Here is a 23707-nt window from a genome sequence, read left to right on the forward strand (position 1 = left end):
GTCACTGGTTTTTTTCTAATCATTTTCTAGTAGGAAGTCAAGAATCAAAAGCACTACAAAGCATTCCTGGTGGAAAAAGGCAGTACACAGCTGCAGGAATAGTTAATCTGGGCACAATAATTTTGGCTCTAACACAGGTGTGACTTAACTGAAACTGTAAGTCTCAGGCTCCGATGAGCAAACCCCTTATGCTTGTAGATATGGTGGATATCACAAAAGAAAAACATTCAAATACCATCTAAATGTATCTACATAGAATCAACTGTTTAATTTGCTACAGCAAAAAACTACTTCGAAGGCCTCTTTGAATTTAAATATATTTATAATAAATTATTTCAAGTCACTGAAAATATACTCCCAGTGCAGAATATCTTATCTAATTGATGCATACAGATGTTATTTTTTAAAACCAGTTAAGCAGCTTGTCATTAACTGAAATATCAGTCCTTATGGTGGTCTGAAACATAATAGTGGCTCTGACCAGCTTATGCCCATCTGCAGGAAAGCCTCCCCCATCTGAAAAAGGATTTTGCTAAAAGAATAGTGTGTTGCGTATTCTTATGGCCAACTCACTAAGGTTAATACTGAAAACAAAGGGGAATGTGCACACACCTAACAGGAATTTCCTTAGATAAACAAAAGGCTTAAACACTGGATTCTTATCAGCTAGAGCCAGCAGATGCAGGAAACCCTTTGTGAGAAACTCTGGGCACCAGCTCTGAAACTAAGTCAATTCTAACATTTAAATAGAGGGCAAATCACATACCAACCTAGTTTTCAAAAATAAAACACACATTTTGCGCACTTAGGTTTTTACTTTTAATATATAAGATATTAATAGATTTTTTTATCTGTGTAAAGAAAACTAGTAAAGATAACACATTTAAATTGTATATGGTAAATCACTGTATTTATTATTATTATGTTGTTGTAGAAAAAATATGCTAAGTTGAGAGTCCACAAAGAATACATAAATAAGCCCTGTAAACTTACACATAGGCAATAAAAAAAAGTAAATATTTTAGTGCCTCAGAAGAAGTGTCTATATATTTTAAGTGATTATAAAACAGAGAAAAGCTTCCTCCCTTGTATTTCTATAATTATTATAAAATTTGGAATTAGTCAACTATCAAAAAATGAGTAACGAAACTACCTACAATAAAAATTAAAGCAAAAGAGATGCACATATCCATTCTATAATTGCGTCTGCCAGTTTATGGAACCTTATATCCCTCTACCACACCTATAGTCAAATTTCCACTCCAAATTTGAGAAAAACAGCACCTGTTTTAAAACCAGGATTACCCCCTTAAGCTGACTTACAACATGATTTCTTACTTACTTTTAGTTATCACTTTGGCTATTAGCGTCAGTAACTCAGTATAGTCTTGATTTTTCATTTCAGTATTCTTGAATGTGCCTTGCAGATTCCATTCCCTTTTCCTGGGTTCTTCTTATCCATGCTGGTCATCTGCTAGAGCCTATTCATCTTTCAGCCTTTGACTTCCATATTCCTGCTGCTAACAAGCCCTCCGTGACCTCAACAGAAGTTAGGGATCATGTTATACGTCCCTGCTGCATCCTATATGTTCTCCTTGCAAGGTGTTTCTCCCACCATGGATAATGCCTCTTTGCCTGCCTGTGTCTGTGCATCACCACAGTATCCCCAGCCTCTGATACAAGGCCTAGCACAAAGTAGGGAGGAATATCTGCTGAATAAATTAATGATCTGCATGGTTAATGATCTGCTGAATAAATTAATGATCTGCATGGTTAATGATCTGCTGAATAAATTAATGATCTGCATGGTTAATGATTTGCTGAATAAATTAATGATCTGTATGGTGGAGCACAATGCTTATGTAGAATCTTTTGAACTATGCGACTCCAAGAAAATTAGACTGAAACAAAATAATTTACTTGATAAATTAAGAAAAACATTATTTTCAACATAACATTGAGTTAGTATGGCAGTATTCAGAAAGAAAAATACAAATAATGCAAAATCAGCCCACTGCTCCATGCCATCTCCAAAAGTGTCAACACAAAGAGGATGACAACAGACACTGCTGTAAGAGGATGGTGACAGCACCTTATAGGTGGCGAAGAGAGTGGTGATGTAGTGCACTGTTGCCACCAGCAAACTGCCTGCAAATCAGAAGACGTGGGTTCTCATCTGCCTCGTTCCAAATCTAGTCACTCACTCTGAGACAATTTCTTTTCTGAATAATAAGAACCCTTCTAATGCTAAAATGTTGAAATTTTATGAATCTTCTCAGAATAGATGATTCTGAAAAGATGGTGGCTATGGCAGCACAGTTTTTGAATCTCTCCAAATCACAACATGAAAACAGGGCAACTAGATTTTAAAACCAAAAACCCCATAGGTAACATATACTACAATACTAAGTGTAAGATACTAGCAAAAACCCCTCAAGATACAAGCGGGTAGGGCAAACCACTAAGAGCCACAAGACCTGCAGGATGCCAGGATCTAGGCAGGAGAAAGAAAAGAAGAGCAGCAATGTAACCCACAGACCTGAGAAAGCAAGAGCCCCAAGAGAGCCAATAGGGATTCACTAGAAAGTAAAGCAGGCCAATTTGAGGACAGTGCCTAAAATGGGGAGGATTGTGCCTACTTCAATTATGGGAGGGTCCACTATTAACCTTTTATATCAAAATAAGCTAAAAGATGTTAAGAAGATGATACAAGCTATGAAGGATCAATATAAATCAGAAATAGGTGACAGGAAAGAATTAAAAATAAAAGGAAAAAAATCATTTCAGAAATAAAGGTTACACTAGACAGACATGAGTGAATAAACAAACGGATAAAACCTTCAAAGAAAGGTGAGAAAGAGGAAAACTTTCTAAATGAAAAAGAAATGAGGAAAGAAATGAAAAGCATTAGAGTCACAAATAGTGAAGACAGGCAGTGAAACTGCAACATACAGCTAGTAGGAGTCCCAGAAGAAAAAAAATCAAAGCAATTATTGAGAATTATAGGCCAGGCATAGTGGCTCATGCCTGTAATCCCAGCACTTTGGGAGTCCCAGACGGGCGGATCACGAGGTCAGGAGATCGAGATCATCCTGGCTAACATGGTGAAACCCCGTCTCTACTAAAAAATACAAAAAAAAAAAAAACTAGCCGGACGAGATGGCGGGCGCCTGTAGTCCCGGCTACTCGGGAGGCTGAGGCAGGAGAATGGCCTAAACCCGGGAGGCGGAGCTTGCAGTGAGCCGAGATCTGGCCACTGCACTCAAGCCTGGGTGACAGAGCAAGACTCCGTCTCAAAAAAAAAAAATACAAAAAATACAAAAAATTAGCTGGGTATGGTGGCACGCGCCTGTAGTCCCAGCTACTTGGGAGGCTGAGGCAGGAGAATTGCTTGAACCCGGGAGGCAGAGGTTGTAGTGAGCCAAGATTGCGCCACTGTACTCCAGCGTGGGCAACACAGTGAGACTCCATCTCAAAAAAAAAACAAAAAAAGAAAGTTATAATACAGAAAAATTTCCCTGAAATTAAAAAATTCCTGAAACTATTTACTGAAAAAGCACAGCATGTAACTAAGAATAACAACTCAGAATGACTAGTAGACACATTCTAGTAAAATTACTGGGCTTTAAAGTAAAATTTAAAAATCCTTTGCCCATCTAGGAAAAATAGCAACTGTCTTTTAAAGGGAAAAAATTAAATTATCATCATTTTTTGATAGCAACACTTCATGCCAGACCAAAAAAAAAAAAAAAGAAGTAATATAATGAAGATACTCAAAGAAAGAAAGTGTGAGCTGAGGATTTTAAATCCAACAAAACTGACCTTCATGTATAAGGAAGACAAACATGGCAGATACAGGGAATATTCTTCCTGTGATCATTTCCTAAAAAATCTATTACAGAATGAGCTTCAGACAACCAAAGCGACCACAGAGAGCTCAGCATTGAGGACTGATGGTACTAAACATGGAGGTACTTTTAATAAAACCAAGAGTCAATGAGAGCTGGAGCTGAGGGGAGAGTATATGCAGTGGCTGCATGCTCAGATGGTGTAAATACAGTCTACCTATTTTTCAAATGTACAAAGAATGGGGAAAACACATATACATTTTTTTTTCAACTGTTTTAGTAATTATCTGGTAGTGTCATCTTAAATTTGAATAGAAGAGATAAGTATGCTCTTGTTAGGCATTTTATATTAACAACAACAAAATTCTAGCTCTGTCCATTGAAAAAGCCTAGAAACTGGCCGGGCGCGGTGGCTCAAGCCTGTAATCCCAGCACTTTGGGAGGCCGAGATGGGCGGATCACGAGGTCAGGAGATCAAGACCATCCTGGCTAACACGGTGAAACCCCGTCTCTACTAAAAAATACAAAAATCTAGCCGGGCGAGGTGACGGGCGCCTGTAGTCCCAGCTACTCGGGAGGCTGAGGCAGGAGAATGGCGTAAACCCGGGAGGCGGAGTTTGCAGTGAGCTGAGATCCGGCCACTGCACTCCAGCCTGGGCGACAGAGCGAGACTCCGTCTCAAAAAAAAAAGGAAAAAAAAAAGGAAAAAGCCTAGAAACAAAGATTAACCCAATAGTGATGAATATTACTTGCAAGCAGATTGTAGTTCTGAAATATCATTTCCCACTAAAAGAAAACAGAGCGGGCTGCGCACGGTGGCTCACGCCTGTAATCCCAGCACTTTGGGGGGGCGAGGCAGGCGGTTCAGGAGGTCAGGAGTTCAAGACCAGCCTGACCAACATGGTGAAACCCCATCTCTACTAAAAATACAAAAATTAGCTGGGCGCAGTGGTGCGCACCTGTAATCCCAGCTACTCGGGAGGCTGAGGCAGGAGAATTGCTTGAACCCAGGAAGCGGAGGTTGCAGTGAGCCAAGATAGTGCCACTGCATTCCAGCCTAAGCGACAGAGTAAGACTCTGTCTCAAAAAAAAAAAAAAAAAAAAAAAGAAAGAAAGAAACCAGAGTTTCTCAGATAAATGGTTGATTCTGGATCTGAGGCAGGAATGTACATACAAGATGGTCCTGGAGCTTTGTCACACCAGATAGTGAAGAAGCTGGCAAAGTTCACCTAGTCACAACAAAAGCACTCAGAGGGCCAACTTGAAGCAGCTCCCACTGGCCAAAGATGGGGCAATTTGAGCTTCAAATAGGATAATAATTATAACTGATTGAAATCCATCAAATATGCTAAACTTCACGAATTCCTAATGACATGTTAAAAAAAAAACCTAATTAGTCAGCTGGGCACAGTGGCTCACGCCTGTAATCCCAGTGTACTCTGGGAGGCCGAGGCAGGCGGATCACGAGGTCAGGAGATCAAGACCATCCTGGCTAACATGGTGAAACCCCGTCTCTACTAAAAATACAAAAAATTAGCCAGGCATGGTGGCAGGCACCTGTAGTCCCAGCTACTCGGGAGGCTGAGGCAGGAAAATGGTGTGAACCCAGGAGGCAGAGCCTGCAGTGAGCTGAGATCGAGCCACTGCACTCCAGCCTGGGCGACACAGCAAGACTCTGTCTCAAAAAAAAAAAAAAAAAAACACCTAATTAGTCATCGTCAAAAGATAATAAGGAAACAATTATTACCCTGATGATAAAGGAAAATGCAATTATCCAGCCTTTCCTATATGAACTGGACAACCAAATAGTAGATAAGGGAAACATTTCTTTAAAAAGTATTCCAACTAATAAATGAAAAATAAAGACAGAATTATCACTATTTACCACAGCCAATGAACTAATAGATCTAGGCACTGAATATTAACAGCTGCTAACATGACAGAGATAAGATGTGCCTCCGACAAAAGAACACAGTATCACCTCTAGTTTTGCCAAAGGGACATGAGTGTGACAGAGATTCTGGATCCAGCTGCCAATCTGGGGAAAATACAGGGTTGAGGAAAATACACAACTTCACCACAGATAAACACACATCCAGAAAAACCTACTATGGGCACTTAACAGGTCAAATGCCCTTGGTTCCCAGTGAGCCCAAAATCAGTATTTAAATAACTATTTGCAGTTTTAGACTTTACTCGATTGACATAAATCCTTGAAATTCTCTGAACAGCAACCATCAATGGAATTTTACTTATGAATTACTATAAAAACCAAAGATTTACTTTAAAGCATCATTTAATAAAAAACCAAGACCATTTTTATATAAACATGGAAAAATCAATGATACGTTTAGCTGTATTAATTAATTACAGAATCTAACGCATAACTGGTCTTTTTAGCTAGAGTTCTTTCCCCTTCTCTTGAATTTCCTCATATATGATGAAGCCTCAAAACATTGGAAAGTACATGCTCAGGGTTGTCTCCTAGTAGAAGTGATGGGCTGCTTGGAGCCATTCTTAGTGATGTCTGGTCTGATCCCTGGGTGGTCATCAACATAAAATGGTGTGGTATCTGGCCACAGACAGTGGCCACAGAATAGCGTTTTTCTCTCAACTAAGTTACTTCAACTTCCAAAATAATTATACAGAGAACCCTGAACTCATTAGGAGTATCCCTCAATCAATTCCATCTAGACTTTAAAATCTACACACAACATTCTATGATATTTTCTAACAGCAAACAAATTTGCACTTCTTTTTTATTCCTTTTAGAAAGAGGTTTTAGTTAGATTTTGCCAGCCCGAGGTAGACCTCTTAAAGAGAATAGGAGACTATGTAGCTTCAGGCAAATGAAATATATTCTAAATTACAGAAGGGAATTAGTCACAGCTGTATCTAAAAGAATAGCCACAAATGGCTGGAATAGATGCAGAGTCAGAATTTAACAGTTACCTCAGAAATGTTTTTGTCAGTTTCTTTTCTTTTTTCTTCCAGTTTCCTTTCAATACCTACAATTCCTACAGCCCTTATTCTTCCTGGCTGAAAAAAAAAGAAGTGGAAAATAAAACATACAAAATAGGAAGCAAACAAAATCTTTTGTAACCAACCACATTGTGTTTTCAATGGCGGGAAAGGACCCACAAAGAACCAAAGAAAAACAGCATACACTGACGTTTAGCTTCCCTTCAAAACATGTGTTTATTTCTTGCTGTACATGATGATCTTAAAATCATTCAAGAAAAACCAAATACACAATAAATGGCATATTTTACTCTGCATTTTAGATACAAGTTAAATTTCCTATCATTTTCCTTCTTTGGCAAGCTATTATGTATCAGATACTTAATAGGGTCTCAAATGTACAAAACAATCAGTTTAAATTTTGGTTCTTTAACACTTACTATCCAAGCTACTTTCATACATTTGAGTACCTGTCTAGTGTTGGTGATTAATTTAGACAGTCCTGGAAAACATCACCCAGCTGTACTGTCTGTTCTCTCAAATGCCACACTGACTATGAAGAACAGAATTCAGTGGGTGAACTCTACCTTCTATCACCCTAAGAATTATGCTGGTAAGCAGTTATTTATGCTTACTAAGTGTCTGCTGTATACACAGCACTAAATTAGGTGCTGTGAAAATAATTTTTTTTTTTTTTTTGAGACAGAGTCTCGCCCCTGTCGCCCAGGCTGGAGAGCAATGGCACAATCTTGGCTCACAGCAACCTCCGCCTCCCACGTTCAAGTGACTCTCCTGCCTCAGCCTTCTGAGCAGCTGGGATTACAGGCGTGCACCACTATGCCTGGCTAATTTTTGTATTTTTAGTAGAGACAGGGTTTCACAGTGTTGGCCAGGTGGATCTCGAACTCCTGACCTCATGATCTGCCCCATTTTGGCCTCCCAAAGTGGTGGGACTACAGGCGTGAGCCACCGTGCCCAGTCGAAAATAAATTCTTTATCAGAATACCATTGCAGTATTTTGTTTTGGGCAAGTTCTACAATCACAGAGTCTTTTTCTTAATGAAGATGTAAGTACAGAGTTGAAAACACTAGATTAGCAAATAGTTTAAAAAATACCTGGGGTCCTCTATTTGTTTGTAACGACTGGGAAACTGGCATATTCTCCCATCTTCTCTGTGTCATTTCCTCTGATAGACGCCTGTAAAACTGTTATGCAAATAAATACACTTTAAATGAGTCAGTCAGATTGTAGCATCCTTGTATAAATCATTACTTAACATTTCCTTCTTTTTTTTTGAGGTGGAGTTTCACTCTTGTTGCCCAGGCTGGAGTGCAATGGCGTGATCCAGGCTCACCACAACTTCCGCCTCCCCAACTCAAGCGATTCTCCTGCCTCAGCCTCCCAAGTAGCTGGGATTACAGGCATGTGCCACCACACCTAGCTAATTTTGTATTTTTAGTAGAGATGGGGTTTCTCCATATTGGTCAGGCTGGTCTTGAACTCTCGACCTCAGGTGATCTGCCTGCCTTGGTCTCCCAAAGTGCTGGGATTATAGGCGTGAGCCAATGCGCCTGGCCACTTAACATTTCTTTAGTATAAAAAGTCTGTTCAGTCATTTGCAGCAAGCCCAGAATTCTCAGAGACATCAAAGAAAATCAAAGGAAGTTCTTTTCTTGGATCAGCTTCAGAAAGCACAAAGGAAAAAAAAGAAGGAACTGACCTTCTATATAAAGTGGGCTATTCTCAACAAAGAGATGAGTGACAATGAAATCAATAGACTTACTTTAAACAATCCTGCGTATGTGGATTGTTTTCAATCTATAATGAAACAAACACAGTGCCAGGAAAAATATACAACCATTCTTCCATGAAGGAAGCAGAGCATAATTTGTCTAGTTAAAATATAAAACCAAAAAGTAGGACCAAAACATACCTATGCTCACAAATAATCAAATATGTTTTTCATATGCTTAGTGATCACTTGTCAGGAGCACTGGGTGAGGTGCTATAGAAAAAATTAATAATAATTTATGATATTGATGGGGAGAATAAATACACACTTCTAATTATCTTAAGAATTCTTGTACAGCAACTTATTTGGAACACATAAACTATTATACTGCAGAATAAGTACTTAAGTGACTAAGATTAACTGGAGTTAATCAAGACAGACAGCCTGATTTAAAGCTGGGGAACCTTCAGATACTGAGATAGTTCAACATATCATTGCATTTATATTCTGTTCATTTAACTAAACTATACCACTGAAAACTCTGCTAGTAGGCAAATGGCATGACTTAGTGTATTTTCCAGCCTCTGTTCCTTCCTTGGGACCACACCCTCTGCTTCCCATTCCCACTGACACCTAAATTTCATATTCTCCACTCACTGCTAAGGCTTAAGATATAATAAAATTTTATTGTAAAAGTATGGTGAAATCTGGTATGTTGTATAATACTACCTTCCATCATATTAACAAGCCACAACACACACACACACACCCCATACATATACACACCTTTCTAGTACAATTTTATTCATGTAGAAACTTACCTCAATCTGGCCATGTTCTTTGAAGGAGAGTTTGATGTAGGAGTTCTTACTACTCTGGAATGGGCCAGGTTCTTTGTTAGGAGGAGCTGGGTGAAGATGAACCACTATTTTGGCACTGAAGAAAGAACAAATGTAATATATTGAATTGCCTTTCAAAAATATGTATATAATTCTACTTTTATAACTTTTTATGTGTCTCAAATCACTTTTAAAATTCATGTAGAAACAAACATCCCAAAAAGCATCCTTTTAAAGTATGTATTAATTCAATATTAATAAAGCTTTCAAAAATCTCTCTACTTAAAACTTATAAGCTATGAACCAAAAAACTTCAAGTTACTAGCTCTGTAGATTAAATTAGAGTATGACTTTAGAAAATACGGTCAAAATAAATTTGCAAAAGTTTGAGTTTATGATTATGGTTTTCCAACTACAAACATCCCCAGAGGTTATAAGGGGGCCTATAATTTCTGCCAAAGCATACACCCTTATTCATTTGAAAACAAAAAGTGAAAACTTATCTGTAAAAATGGCCAGCTGATATTTTATTAAAATTCCATCCAAAACTAACATTCTACAGTGTCATTTGTTGGAAAATGCCACTCAATCAACAGCATGATCTGGAAAGATAGCCAATAACAAAAACAATTCCCAAAATGCTGTGGCTCTAAGAACACAAACTACCATTATCTTTATGACTATCATTATCTTCTGTGCTATTAAAAATACCGCTATATTTGGTCAGCTTAATAAGTCTGTTTTCCTCCTTTTTTTTTGAACCTAGTCAATAAGCAATCCTATAAAGATTTGGGAAACTAAAAAACTCAAAGTATCCCAGGTACCTAGTTTAGTGCTTTTTCTGTGTTGATCATGCTATAGATACACACCTACCACTCAATTTTACTTTTCTTTTTTTTGGAACCATATGGTTACCTAAATATCACTGTAAAATTGAAACACCAGGCATTGGGCCTCCTCAATGTGAATGGGTAGGGCCAGTCTTGTAAGGACTCCTCCTGTTCCCTTGTGATAAACTTCTTTAAGTGAAGTGAGAAAATAAACTATGTGAGCAGAATCATAGAACTGTCTGAAACAAACCATCAAGTAGAGCAACAAAACTATGACAATTATGATAAGACAACTAAGCCAAAGCATTTCACAGTCTCTGATACTAAAAAAACCCTCAGCCCTACTATCAGATTCTGTGAAAGGACACCCATTGAAAAAGTAGAAAGTATAATCAAATAAAGTTTAAGAGCTCCAAAGTAAGCATAAAAAATCTATGCCAAATTTTGTATATATTCTTTTATCAAGTCATCCAATTACTATACTTCATTAAATTTTAAATCTATGAAATAAAAAAAGCATCTTCAGAGATGTTAAAAGGTGAAATGTACACATCTTGAAATCAATGCAAATATAACTGTTTGAGGGGAGGGGCTGGGAACAAAAGAGAATACTTGACAAAAGTTAACTTGACATATTACTGAAGTCCTCCTCACGGGACATGTTCAAAAAATAAGACATTAACGTGAAGGTAAATATTTAAAAATTTTTTTTAGTGTAGATTTCCTTGGAACACAGGAAAGGAAAACTCAAATAACCTGGAACAACCTTAAAGTTCACTTTTTAGAACTTAATACAATGGAGAAAATTGATAAGGGGAAAATATAAATCATAATAACAATCTACCCTAAAAATCTATGGCTTAAAAAAATCTATGGCTTATTAATTTTTTAAAACATTGGTTTCTTTTATGTCAAATAAATAATATTTTACAGTAAATCATAACATTATGATCAAAGCATGCATTGCATGTCCAGTGAAGCTCAACACTGTTTAACTTCTACTGAAGTGCCTAATTATGCTAATCCTAAAGATAAGCCTACATAGGAAAAAAAAATCCCATGCCAATAATATTTTTTCATGTCTCCTCAATTCCATGCACTTAAAATATAAAGCCAAGTTTTCGGTATATTTGAATAAACAGGAACATTTGAACTTACGCCTTTATACCAAGGTGGCCTCATCTCCTGGTTTGCCTGGGATGGTCCCATTGTATCCTTGTTACCCTGGTCTAATTGTTCATTGTACCTCCTATTATTCTGATAAATGTCCTGCTTTGTACAGTAACTATTATTATATGCTGTTTAACTCTGCTATCTGAACAAGTAAAACCTGAGAAACAAACTTAATGATCAGGTTAGAAACAGAAGCAAAGTCAGTTATTTTTCTCAAATAGGTTATTTCCGATTTTAAGTATGAAATGACAGGTACACAGGGATGTGAAAGCAAAGTGTCTATGGAAAGACGATAACTGGGCCACATTTCTTTTTTTATTTTTATTTATTTATTATTATTATTATTGAAACAGGGTCTCGCTCTGTCCCCCAGACTGGAGTGCAGTGGCCCGATCTCGGCTCACTGCAAGCTCCGCCTCCCAGGTTCATGCCATTCTCCTGCCTCAGCCTTCCAAGTAGCTGGGTCCACAGGCACCTGCCACCACACCTGGCTAATTTTTTGTATTTTTAGTAGAGACGGGTTTTAACCATGTTAGCCAGATGGTCTCGATCTCCTGACCTCGTGATCTGCCCGCCTCAGCCTCCCAAAGTGCTGGGATTACAGGCATGAGCCACCGCACCAGGCCCACATTTCTTTATTATGACCCATGTATAATAAATAAGGATATTACAGCAAATTATTCATGCTTAAGAATCAATTCATACATCACTGAGTCTAAGATAGGACCTTCTGACCAATAGCATAATAGGAAATGTTTTCTGTGAATAAAGACTGTACTATATAGACCTTACCTCTTCCCAATTCCAGCTGCCTGTTCTTCAATGAACACAATTTGGGAAAGCAGAACGGCCATGCAACACTCCTAGGAGGAAATCAATAGCTTAAATCAAAGACTCTAAACAACATCCATAACACTTGTCAGAAATCCTTGTTTTATAGCATTACAGTGCCATATACCTTAATAATAAAAACAATGAAAAACAATGATTTTGCTACTTAAATGAACTTAAGGAAAAATTAAATGGAAACAATACTGTGGTGGCATATGGCTGCATGGAAGAACATAAGAAGTTTAAAAGAGGCTGTCACTAGCTTTTGTTTTTACAATGGGTGCATTTTCTTTTTTTTTTTTGAGACGAAGTCTCGCTCTGTTACCCAGGCTGGAGTGTAGTGGTGTGATCTCGGCTCACTGTAACCTCTGCCTCCCAGGTTCATGCCATTCTCCTGCCTCTGCCTCCCAAGTAGCTGGGACTATAGGCGCCCGCCACCACGCCTGGCTAATTTTTTTGTATTTTTAGTAGAGACAGGGTTTCACCATGTTAGCCAGGATGGTCTTGATCTCCTGACCTCGTGATCTGCCTGCCTTGGCCTCCCAAAGTGTGGAGATTACAGGCAGAAGCCACGGGACCCAGCCACAATGGGTGCATTTTCTAAGAGTAATGTTTCTACGAAAACGTTTTACTTGTAATATTTTCTTACACTGAAAGCAAAAAACAAAACAGATATATCAAAACAATTTTAAGGAGGGCATTAATGTAGATGATTTTCCTTTCTTTATAATTTTCCATACTTCACTCATATGCCTACATGCAATTATTAATAGTTTTAAACAAAAAATATTGATGTAGTATCCCTTTATTCATATGTTTAACTTTTTTTTTTTTTTTTTTGAGATGGAGTCTCGCTCTGTCACCCAAGCTAGAGTGCAGTAGTACAATCTTGGCTCACTGCAACCTCTGCCTCCCAGGTTCAAGTGACCCTCCCACCTCAGCTTCCCAAGTAGCTGGGATTATAGGTGTGAGCCACCATGCCTGGCTCATTTTTGTATTTTTAGGAGAGATGGGCTTTCACCATGTTGGACATGCTAGTCTTGAACTCCTGATCTCAAGTGATCCCCCTGCCTCGGCCTCCCAAAGTGCCGGGATTTACAAGCATGAGCCACTGTGTCTAGCCAGTATGTTTAATTTTTTTTTTTTTTTTTTTTTTTTTTTTGAGATGGAGTTTCATTCTTGTTGCCCAGGCTAGAGTGCAATGGCGCAAGCTTGGCTCATCGCAACCTCTGCCTCTCAGGTTCAAGCGATTTTCCTGTCTCAGCCTCCCGAGTAGCTGGGATGACAGACATGTGCTACCACGCCCAGCTAATTTTGTATTTTTTAGTAGAGATGGGGCTTCTCCATGTTGGTCAGGCTGGTCTCGAACTCCCAACATCAGGTGATCCACTGCCTCAGCCTCCCAAAGTGCTGGGATTACAGGCAGGAGCCACCACACCTGGCCTTAGTTTTAACATATATAAACAGTTACGTTTAATTTTTATGTGACTAGCAATGTAGCAAGTCTAAGATTTGTCCAAATGGACCTCTTTATATGATAATCAAAAAATTATACTAAGATTAACTTATCAACATATGGTTTAAGGACATGCATTCTATCCTCCCCAAAAAGATTTATGTCCTGAATATATATTATTTGTAAAACGATTAAACAATATTAACAGTCTAAGTAAGGCAGCAGTCCCCAACCTTTTTTGTATCAGGGACTGGTTTCATGGAAGACAGTATTTCCTGGAGAGCAGGGCATTGTGGTTTCGGGATGAAACTGTTCCACTTCAGATCATCAGGCATTAGACTCTCATAAGGAGTGCACGACCTAGATCCCTTGCATGCACAGCTCACAATACGGTTCGTGCTTCTACGAGAATCTAATGCGTCTGCTGATCTGATGGGAAGTGGAGCACCGGTGGTAATGCTTGCTCACCTGTCACTCACCCCTTGCTATGTGACCCAGTTCCTAAGAGGCCACAGACCAGTACTGGTCCGTGGCCGGGGGAGTTGGGGACTCCCGCTCTAAGGCATGCATTATTAACAGGGCAATGTCAGACCTAGGAGACAAAAATTAGTTTCCAGGGTGCAAAAAAGTCAGCTATTGTAATGGTCAGCAGCCCTTCAAGGGCTACAGTACAGTATATAGTTTATTTGTGGTACTAAAACTTCACGGGGGTTTGGGGGAACAATCAGGAAAATAAAAACACAGATGAGATAGCTATCTTACTGGCAATGCTGAAATTAATATATATACTTTCAGGTTAAAGCTCTAGGAAATAAAGATATATATCAGCTCTATATACATATAACTCTCCGTCTTCCTTAAGAAAAAAAAAAAAAAAAGGTTGGGCAAGGTGGCTTACGACTTGTAATCCCAGAACTTTGGGAGGCCGAGGTGGGCGGATCGCGAGGTCAGGTCAGCCTGAACAATATGGCTAAACCCTGTCTCTATTAAAAAATACAAAAATTAGCCGAGCACAGTGGCGCATGCCTGTAATCCCAGCTACTCGGGAGGCTGAGGCAGGAGAATCGCTTGAACCTGGGAGGCGGAGGTTGCAGTGAGCCGAGATCACACCACTGCACTCCAGCCTGGGTGACAGAGCAAGACTCTGTCTCAAACAAAAAAAAAATGGGGGGTGTGGGGGACTCCTCTTGCTGAGTGACTTAGAGACAGATCTCAATATCTAGATAAAGGCATGCACTTGATGGCAGGCCTAGTCTCCTGATTCTCAACAACAACCTAGAATACAATTTGGTGTTAAGGACATACGAGCTCTTTTTAAAGACTCCCTCACAACTGATGGGGGAATTATTCCCCTGTTATACATGGAACATTTAGATATAGAGTAGAATTTGGTATTTAAAAAACATGATTCTCCATCCAGTAACTACATGGACTTTTCTGGAGCTGAATAAGGGACAACACGCCAACTCCTGTTTCTGCACTCCATTCAGAGAAATTATACGGGACACACTCTTTTGTCATTCAGAAAAGGAAAATTTATTATTGCATTCATTATATAAGTTTTACTAGAAATGAAAAAAGAAGAAAAAGCTTCAGTGATGTAAAACCTATAATGATGGCTCACTCCTGTAGTCCCGGCTACTCGGGAGGTTGAGGCCAGGAGAATCACTTGAGCCCAGAAGTTAGAGATCAGCCTGGGCAATGCAGCAAGACCCTGTCTCTAAAAAATAAATAAACAAAATAAAACCTTCAACAGACGCAAAAAACTGTATCTTACATGATTTTTCTGATCTCTCCAAATCAGTCGGTGTGTACTAAGAAGGAGAGTCCCAGCATCAAATTTTATCTAGAAAGAAACAGCATCACAAAATATTAATAACATACCACTCATTGTGGTTCAGATTTTCTTCTTCATAAATTATACAACACTAAGTTAATCATATAAATAAACATTTTACTTTTAGAATAGGCTTATCACAAAGTAAAGAGAACCAATGCTACATACTTCATAAGCTATTTGTATAGTGTTGACAGAATTAGAAAAAAATGCAGACAACAACCAGGTATGATACACATTCATACTCTGCAATCCATGCAAAGGTTAAAAAGAAATGATGAGGTAGAACTGCATGGATTACCATAGAACTCTAAGACACTGGATGAGTGGGAAAGAAAGTGATTTACAGCAATTTGCAATATTACATATGCTCTATGTGTGTGTGTTTGTAGAAACACAAATAGTGAAAAGGGTCTAAAAGGAACACACAATTATCTGTTAACAATTATTATCGGCCGGGCGCGGTGGCTCAAGCCTGTAATCCCAGCACTTTGGGAGGCCGAGACGGGCGGATCACGAGGTCAGGAGATCGAGACCATCCTGGCGAACATGGTGAAACCCCGTCTCTACTAAAAATACAAAAAAAAACTAGCCGGGCGACGTGGCGGGCGCCTGTAGTCCCAGCTACTCGGGAGGCTGAGGCAGGAGAATGGCGTAAACCCGGGAGGCGGAGCTTGCAGTGAGCTGAGATCCGGCCACTGCACTCCAGCCTGGGCGACAGAGCGAGACTCCGCCTCAAAAAAAAAAAAAAAAAAAAAACAATTATTATCTCAGAAAAAGTGCGAGGAAAGGGGTAGAAGGGAAGTGAAGAGCTCTTTTTTACCTCTACACTTCACTACTGATTGAATTTCTTTGCAACTAAATTCATGTATAACACTCATAACATTTTTTAATAAAAACAAAATCCAGGAATAGATACAAATACATACAAAAATAAATATGGATGGAGATTAAATCAATGGCAGTGGGACAACTGGGTTGCCAGGTAGGAAAAAGAAAAACCCTTATGTCTGGATTTATACCTAATACAATGCACCAAAATGAATTATAGATGGATCAATGGAGTAAAAAATGAAAAAAATTATAAAAGCACTAGAAAAAAATCATGAGATAATTTTTAAACAATCTGAGGGAAGAAGACCTTTCTAAGAAGGCATAAAACCCATTAGCATTAAATGAAAAACCCCAAATTCATATGTTGAAGCCCTAACCCTCAACGCGATGGTATTTGGTGACGGAACCTTTGGGAGGTGATTAGATTTAGAAGGTCGTGAGGTGGGGCCCTCATGATGGGACTAGTATCCTTATGAGAAGAGGAAGAGACAGGAGGGTTTCATCTCCATGAACACGTGCTGAGAAAAGACCACGCAAGTACACAGGGAAATGGTGGCCATCTGCAAGCCAAGAAGAGTGTCCTTACCAAGAACCAAATCTGTCAGTTCTTAGACTTCCCAGTCTCCAGAACTATGAGAAATAAACGCCTGTTGTTTAAGCCACCCAGGCTATGGTATTTTGTTTTAGCAGCCGAGCTGACTAGGACATACTCTTTGGGTATGTATCACCTATTCAAAATATAAATTTTAAAATGTTCTTCAAAACTTCAATACAATCACAAAGAAATGCCAGCTAGGTCTTTAGGACCAAAACTTTAACCCTCACTACTTGTTACTGTGCCCTGAAAGTTATATAAATAAGCAAGTTTTAGAATTGGAACCCAAGAGATTAATGAATTAAACCCCTGTGTTTCTGTTAAAAGCAAGATATATATTGGAAGTTTCTATTTCGAGTTACTAGAAAGTGGAATTTGCCATAAGGTAGGGCTTGCTTGTGTCCTTTCCAGGAATATTCGGTTATTTTAAAAATTATATTTGATGCTAAGTGGAAGCTGAAAAACAAAAAAAAGTTACAAGGATAGTCCCATTTATAAGGCAACCTTACAACATAAACACTAAGGAAAGCATTTCAGCGAGTGTCCAGTTTATTAAAACAAGACTGGAATTGTTTAGAATTTAAAATAATATGTTAAAAATATGGCCGGGCACCATGGCTCACGCCTATAATCTCAGAACTTTGGGAGGCCCAGGCGGGTGGATCACGAGATCAGGAGATCAAGACCATCATGGCTAACACGGTGAAAACCTGTCTCTACTAAAAAAAATACAAAAAAATTAGCCGGGCGTGGTGGCGGGTGCCTGTAGTCCCAGCTACTCGGGAGGCTGAGGCAGGAGAATGGCATGAACCTGGGAGGTGGAGCTTGCAGTGAGCCGAGATCATGCCACTGCACTCCAGCCTGGGCAACAGAACAAGACTCCATCTCCCCCCCAAAAAAAAAAAAAAAAAAAAAAAAATTGATCTGACCTCAGCACTCACTGAAAAGTTATTACCCTGTTTTTTTTATTTACATATTTTCTGTTATAAAAGTAATGCATGTTCAGTGTTGAAAATCTGGAAAATATTTAGAGTCTGAAAAAGAAAATGAAATAATTCATACCAGCCAGAGTGTGTGTGTATATATACACAGATGTTTATGTATACGTATGTATAATCTTTAAATAGAATATGATAGAGTTTTATAACTATTATTAATAGTATAGTTATAAAATATAGTTAGCAGCCTATCATTGGCAATTCCTCATGCTAATTAGGGCATGCCATAAATCTTTTTTTTTTTTTTGAGATGGAGTTTCACTCTTGTTGCCCAGGCTGGAGTGCAACAGCGCAATCTCGGCTCACTGCAACCTCCGCCACCTGGGTTCAAGCCATTCTCCTGCCTCAGCCTCCCGAGTAGCTGGGATTACAGGCCCCGCCACCACACCCAGCTAATTTTTTGTATTTTTAGTAGAGACGGGGTTTCACCATGTTGGCCAGACTGGTCTTGAACTCCTGACCTCAGGTGATCCACCCGCCTCAGCCTCTCAAAGTGCTGGGATTACAGGCATGAGCCACCACACCTGGCCTCATGCCATAATTTAATTAACCAATCCCTATGGTGGACATTCAGATTGCTTCCAATTTTTCCATATATAATAATATTATATGTAATATTATAATAACATCTGAGATGAGCATTCTCCACATGTAATATTTTTATGCATCTGATTCTTTCCCAAGAGTAAATTCCTAAAAGTGAAATAGTTAGCTGAAAAAGAATAAACATTTCTAAATCTTCTGATATATGCTGCCAATTTGCCACTTTACACATTACTAACCTTACATTATTTTTTAAATTAGCTGAGGCTAGAGAAGTGTCTGTGAATTCAAACAAATGACCTGCCTACACTCCTTACGAAAGTAAACACATTATCCAGTCATAATGAGCTCATGAAAACTGTGCCTGTATAAACAAGCAAGTATGCATGTATTATTCATAAGAGGCACTTGGGCGGTGGGAAGAGCAGTCCATTGGATCTGGTTTGCAATTCTATCTCCACCAGTTACTAGTTGTGTGACCTTGGACAGCTCACAGTTTTCTCAACTATCAACTGTGGGTGTCAGTTTCCTCAGATTTGGGAAGATTAGCTGTATTAAACATTACATCAAGGGTGGCACCGGTGGCTGCCATATTATGAAGTCCTTTTTGTTTTTTTCAAGACAGAATCTCGCTCAGTTGCCTAGGCTGGAGTGCAGTAGTAGCATGATCTTGGCTCACTGTAGCTCCATGAACAAAGCACAGGCTTTGAGTGTGATCAACAGAGATTTAAATCTCTCTCTGTGGATCTTAGGCAAGTCACTGTATCTCTTGGTGTTACTTTCTCCTTCAGTAAAATACCTCATATTCCTGTTGAAAGGATTAAATGAGATGACATATACAGCTCTTGGCTCATAGTAGGTACTTTAATTATTCAGGTTTTAAAAAAAATGTGTTTCACACCCACAACCAGCCAGGAGATACAAGGATGAGCAAGGCACACCTTCTGTGCTCCAGGAACAATCAAACTAGTCTAGAAGACAGCCATGTGCACGCTTGCCCAGAGAATGGGTTGGGATGCAAAACTATGAAGACTATGCAATCTGGACTGCAGTCCCTAGGCCAAAAGAGCCAGTGAGGCATCCTAAAAGGGAGACTAACTTCATCAGATTTGGGAGCTAGTGTGTGTAGCCTTACAGAGTCTCTAGCACCACAGGAAGTCTGGAAACCTTCCAACAGGTGAAGGAAGCCAGGATACCGCACTTTCCCCCAGGAGTCAGCCTGTGCCTCATTCAGCCTAGGGACCAAATAGCTGCAAGGCAGCTCAGCAAGTGACTAAGTGCAGCTCTGGGGCACAGTGGTAAGGAGAATCCTCTTACAGCTCCACTCCAATTTCAAGCTTTTAGAAGAGTTAATTCTGGACTAGATCACAGGGTCTCAAGCAATGTTTTCCCCATGATTTGTTTCTTAAACCTCTAACATCTATATACTTGTCTGCTAATACAAGCAGCAAAAAATGTAACGTAAAAATTAAAACTCGCTGGTTCAACAATGTATCTTTCATATAAAACTACTAATGGCTGTTATTTTACACTGTTTTAAATCTATCACAGCTATACCGCCTGCCAGCAAAGGTGTTCCTAGTCTTCAAATTGGAGTTCCATAGAACTGTATCATGCCACGCTCTGCAAAAGCATGACTTCCTAGTGCTCCCTCAGGGAGTGCCACTGGAGGAGTCTCTGAGGACAGATCTACCACTGTCAACATTCAGTTCCTCTCAAAGGGGGGGTAAAATCAAAACGCCGAGGAAGGGGAGGTGGATTAACCTTCCCATTTAAAATAGTTACAAAGATGTAAATTGGTAAGAAAAGGGAAAAAAATAGCTTGTCATTCCAGTCCAGGGATGGAAGACTCAACTTGAGGTCAAGCTAGTTAAAGTGCTAAGGCAGGCTGGGCACAGTGGCTCACGAGCCTGTAATCCCCCCTCTTTGGGAGGCCCAGGCGGGTGGATCATTTGAGGTCAGGAGTTTGAGACCAGCCTGGCCAATATGGTGAAACCCCGTCTCTACTAAATATACAAAAATTAGCTGGGCGTGGTTGCAGGCACCTGTAATCCCAGCTACTCAGGAGGCTGAGGCAGGATAATCGCTTGAATCCGGGAGGCAGAGGTTGCAGTGAGCCGAGATCGCGCCACTGCACTTCAGGCTGGCGACAGAGCAAGACTCCGTCTCAAAATTAATTAATTAATTAAATTAAGAAGTGTTAAGGCAGTAAGTGAAGTTAGGTCCAAGCAAATTATTTAAGGAAAAGACCTTTACTCAATAATACAGGCAACCAGCCCATAGAAAATGCCCTAAGGAAGTCAGAGGACCTGGGTCCAAAGTCACCTGTGCCTCTACATAGCTGTAAGTACTGACCAGGAAAAGCTATGAGTTCAGTAACTTAAAGTACAGCGGAAAGTGTCGTTAATAAAACGGCAAGGGAAGAGAGGCAGCAAATTAAAACTTCTGGAAACCAAAAATGCTTGTGGGTAAGTGAGTTTTAAAATTTTTCTAATTCCAGTTTATACATTTCAATTCAGGACAAGATATTTCATAGTTTCAACAAAGTATCTACAAAATATTTACTTACACTTCCTATTTCTCCTCTCAATTTGAAAACGCACCTTCTAAGATTTATGCTTTCATTACAAGGCACGGTCTACTATTAATATAACACTTTACAAAACATACGCTCAGAAGGCCCTTCTAAAGCAATTAGAAAACAAAACCAAACCCCAAAAGCCTTTGGCAAGGGCATTCCAATAAGGCACTGATACCTCTTTAGGAAATCCTTTCGAAGCAATCCCTCACCCCTCTGCCCAGATATGCTAATCCCTCCGACTGCATAAGGTCCAAGCTTAAGCTTCCGCTGGGGACTGTAGGGCCACCGCGCCCTCCTCACAGAAAGGCGGAACCTGGCTGTCCGGTGCCGACACCGAGGTTGGTGTCGTCAGGAGGTCTGGAACCACGCCAAGGAAGTCGACTGCCGGATCGCCGCCCGGCGCCCACAGACTGCGAGCGCTCCTTCTCCCGGGCGCTGCGGCTGTTGCGCTCCCGGAAGCATTCCGGGCAGAGAGAAGCAGCCGCGATCCGCGCCTGCTGGGAACCGTGCCAAAGTTGGGACCCGAGCGGGGGAGGCGGCCTAGCGCCCCACGCTGCGTGCTACTGACCGGCGGGGAGCGCAAGAGCGCTGCGCCCCACACAGAGGCCGGCCGAGCCGCCAAGGGCCGTGAGCTAGGCCGGGGACCGGGCCACACCGAGCCGGGCCGCGCGCCCACCGGGGACCCCTTCCGCCAGCCCCTTGGGAAGGCTGGCCGACGCCCTACCTTCTCCTCGCCATCGTAGATTCGCACCCCGCGCTGCTGGATCACCAGGGTCTCGTTGATCTCCAGGAGGCCGCTGGTCCAAACGAAGCGGTCCATGGCCGCCGCCACCTAGCCCCGGCGCTCCCGGGCCGCGAGCCGCGCGCCGGGCAGCCTGCGGCGCCCCCTAGCGTCGGACCGGGCGGAGACGGGTCGGGGCTGGTGAGAGAGGGAGGGAGCGGTCTGGTAGCGAGCAGGCGCGGCTGCGAGGTGCCCCCGGGGACGTGGAGACGTGCGTGGAGCGCCCCCTGGCGGTCCATTAGCCGCCGGCCTTTTAGAACCCTTGATCAGCTGGCGGTCCACCCCATTCTAAATTCAGAGCTTACGGGCGCGCGAGGGAGCCCCGACCACAGCTTGGCCTTGCTTATTGTGCATTATGCCAGCATGTTTGGGGCAGTTTTCTTGTCAGTGCCCAGAATGTTGCCATATTCATTAATGATTGTAAATAATCATAACCCCTCTCTTTCAAATGAATATTTATGTCACGCATTGTTTCTATACAGCTGCAGTTAGTACTACCTGTGCTGCTCTTTTTTCCCTTTAAGATTATCTTTATATTGTAACACAAAGCATAAATGCTTGAGGTAACGGATACCTCATTTACCCTGATGTGATTATTACACACTGTATGCCTGCACCAAAATATCCCATGTACCCCAGAAATATATACGCCTATATACCCACACAAATTAATTTTTTTTTTAACTGAGGGAAACACATTTTATCTAACCGGGCTTGGTGGCGCGCGCCTCTATTCCCAGATGCTTCCGAACCTGAGGCGGGAGGATTGCTTGAGCCCAGGAGTTTGACACCAGTGGGCGACGTAGAAAGACCCTCTCGCCCTCCACCCCAACTCCCCCACGCCACTCCATGCCCAACCCCCAGGCTCAGGAAAAAAAGATTATTTTTATTTAGGCATTTCCAATATTAATACAGACCTCATGCGTGAATTTACATTTCAATATGTAGTTCCTCTATAATTTAGCTGTTTTTTGGCAAAGCCATCCATGGCTGCTGCTCTCACTCACCAGGCGACCTCGTGCCTCTAGCCATTTCATTTTTGTATTTTGCTATATAAATGGAACACCTGGCTGGGCGCAGTGGCTCACGCTTGTAAACCTAGTACTTTGGGAGGCGGGATCACGAGGTCAGGGGTTCGAGACAAGCCTGGCCAACATAGCGAAACCCTGTGTCTACTAAAAATACAAAAAATTAGCCAGGCGTGGTGGCGGGTGCCGGTAATCCCAGCTACTCGGGAGGCTAAAGCAGGAGAATCGCTTGAACCCGGGAGGTGGAGGTTGCAGTGAGCCGAGATCAAGCCATTGCACTCCAGCGACAGAACGAGACTCTGCCGCAGAATAAATAAATAATAAATAAATGGAGCACCTTATAGATGTCCTTCTACAACTGATACTTCTTTTTAGGATTATTTTCTTACAGTGTCTTCCTAAAATAGAACGACTGCTTTAAAGGTTGTGAACATATTTTAGAGAGCCTACTACTTATTGGGGTCTTAACTAAGGGTGCCTGCCCACGTGGGCAGAGGGGCAAAGGGGCAGAGGGACAGAGGGCAGGCTTGCTCTCTGCTCCCAGGGCTCCACATTTCCCCCAGTCGTGGAGTCAGTAGTCTGTGGCCAGGCTTTAAAGGAAAGGAAAGGCTCTTTCCAATGAATATAAGCAATCTCTCCCCCGAAATGAATTGCCACTTTTACCATGTTCTAAAATCCTGTGTGTATTTTGGTCTATTTCTAAACAGTGTCTTCTGTATTTCATATTTTTCAGTTTCCATCATGACCATATGCCCAATAACTAAAACTTACTTGAAAACATTTGATTTGCTGTATCATGCTATCAATATATATCACAATTTACCGTCATTGCCTGATTT

At 40.8% G+C, this 23707-nt stretch overlaps 1 protein-coding gene across 4 annotated transcripts in view; it reads right to left on the bottom strand.

Annotated features, from left to right (window-relative positions):
* The window catches only part of VPS36 (vacuolar protein sorting 36 homolog), a 41056-nt gene that overhangs the window by 14597 nt on the left and 2752 nt on the right, over window positions 1-23707 (bottom strand). The window contains exons 1-6 of one of the 4 annotated variants that reach the window (XM_033177624.1): window positions 21784-22001; window positions 15449-15517; window positions 12177-12247; window positions 9364-9478; window positions 7926-8015; window positions 6801-6887 (exon numbers count right to left, since the gene is read on the bottom strand). In XM_033177624.1, the coding sequence (XP_033033515.1) occupies window positions 6801-6887; window positions 7926-8015; window positions 9364-9478; window positions 12177-12247; window positions 15449-15517; window positions 21784-21879 (528 nt within the window). In that variant the 5' untranslated portion in view covers window positions 21880-22001. Of the gene's footprint in view, window positions 1-6800; window positions 6888-7925; window positions 8016-9363; window positions 9479-12176; window positions 12248-15448; window positions 15518-21234; window positions 21617-21783; window positions 22002-23707 lie in introns of those variants that run through there. The other 3 variants (XM_033177623.1, XM_033177625.1, XM_033177626.1) reach the window with 3 other exon arrangements.

The sequence above is a fragment of the Trachypithecus francoisi genome, unplaced genomic scaffold (genome assembly GCF_009764315.1).
Source record: "Trachypithecus francoisi isolate TF-2019V2 unplaced genomic scaffold, Tfra_2.0 Lachesis_group18, whole genome shotgun sequence".
In the NCBI taxonomy this organism is placed as follows: domain Eukaryota; kingdom Metazoa; phylum Chordata; class Mammalia; order Primates; family Cercopithecidae; genus Trachypithecus; species Trachypithecus francoisi.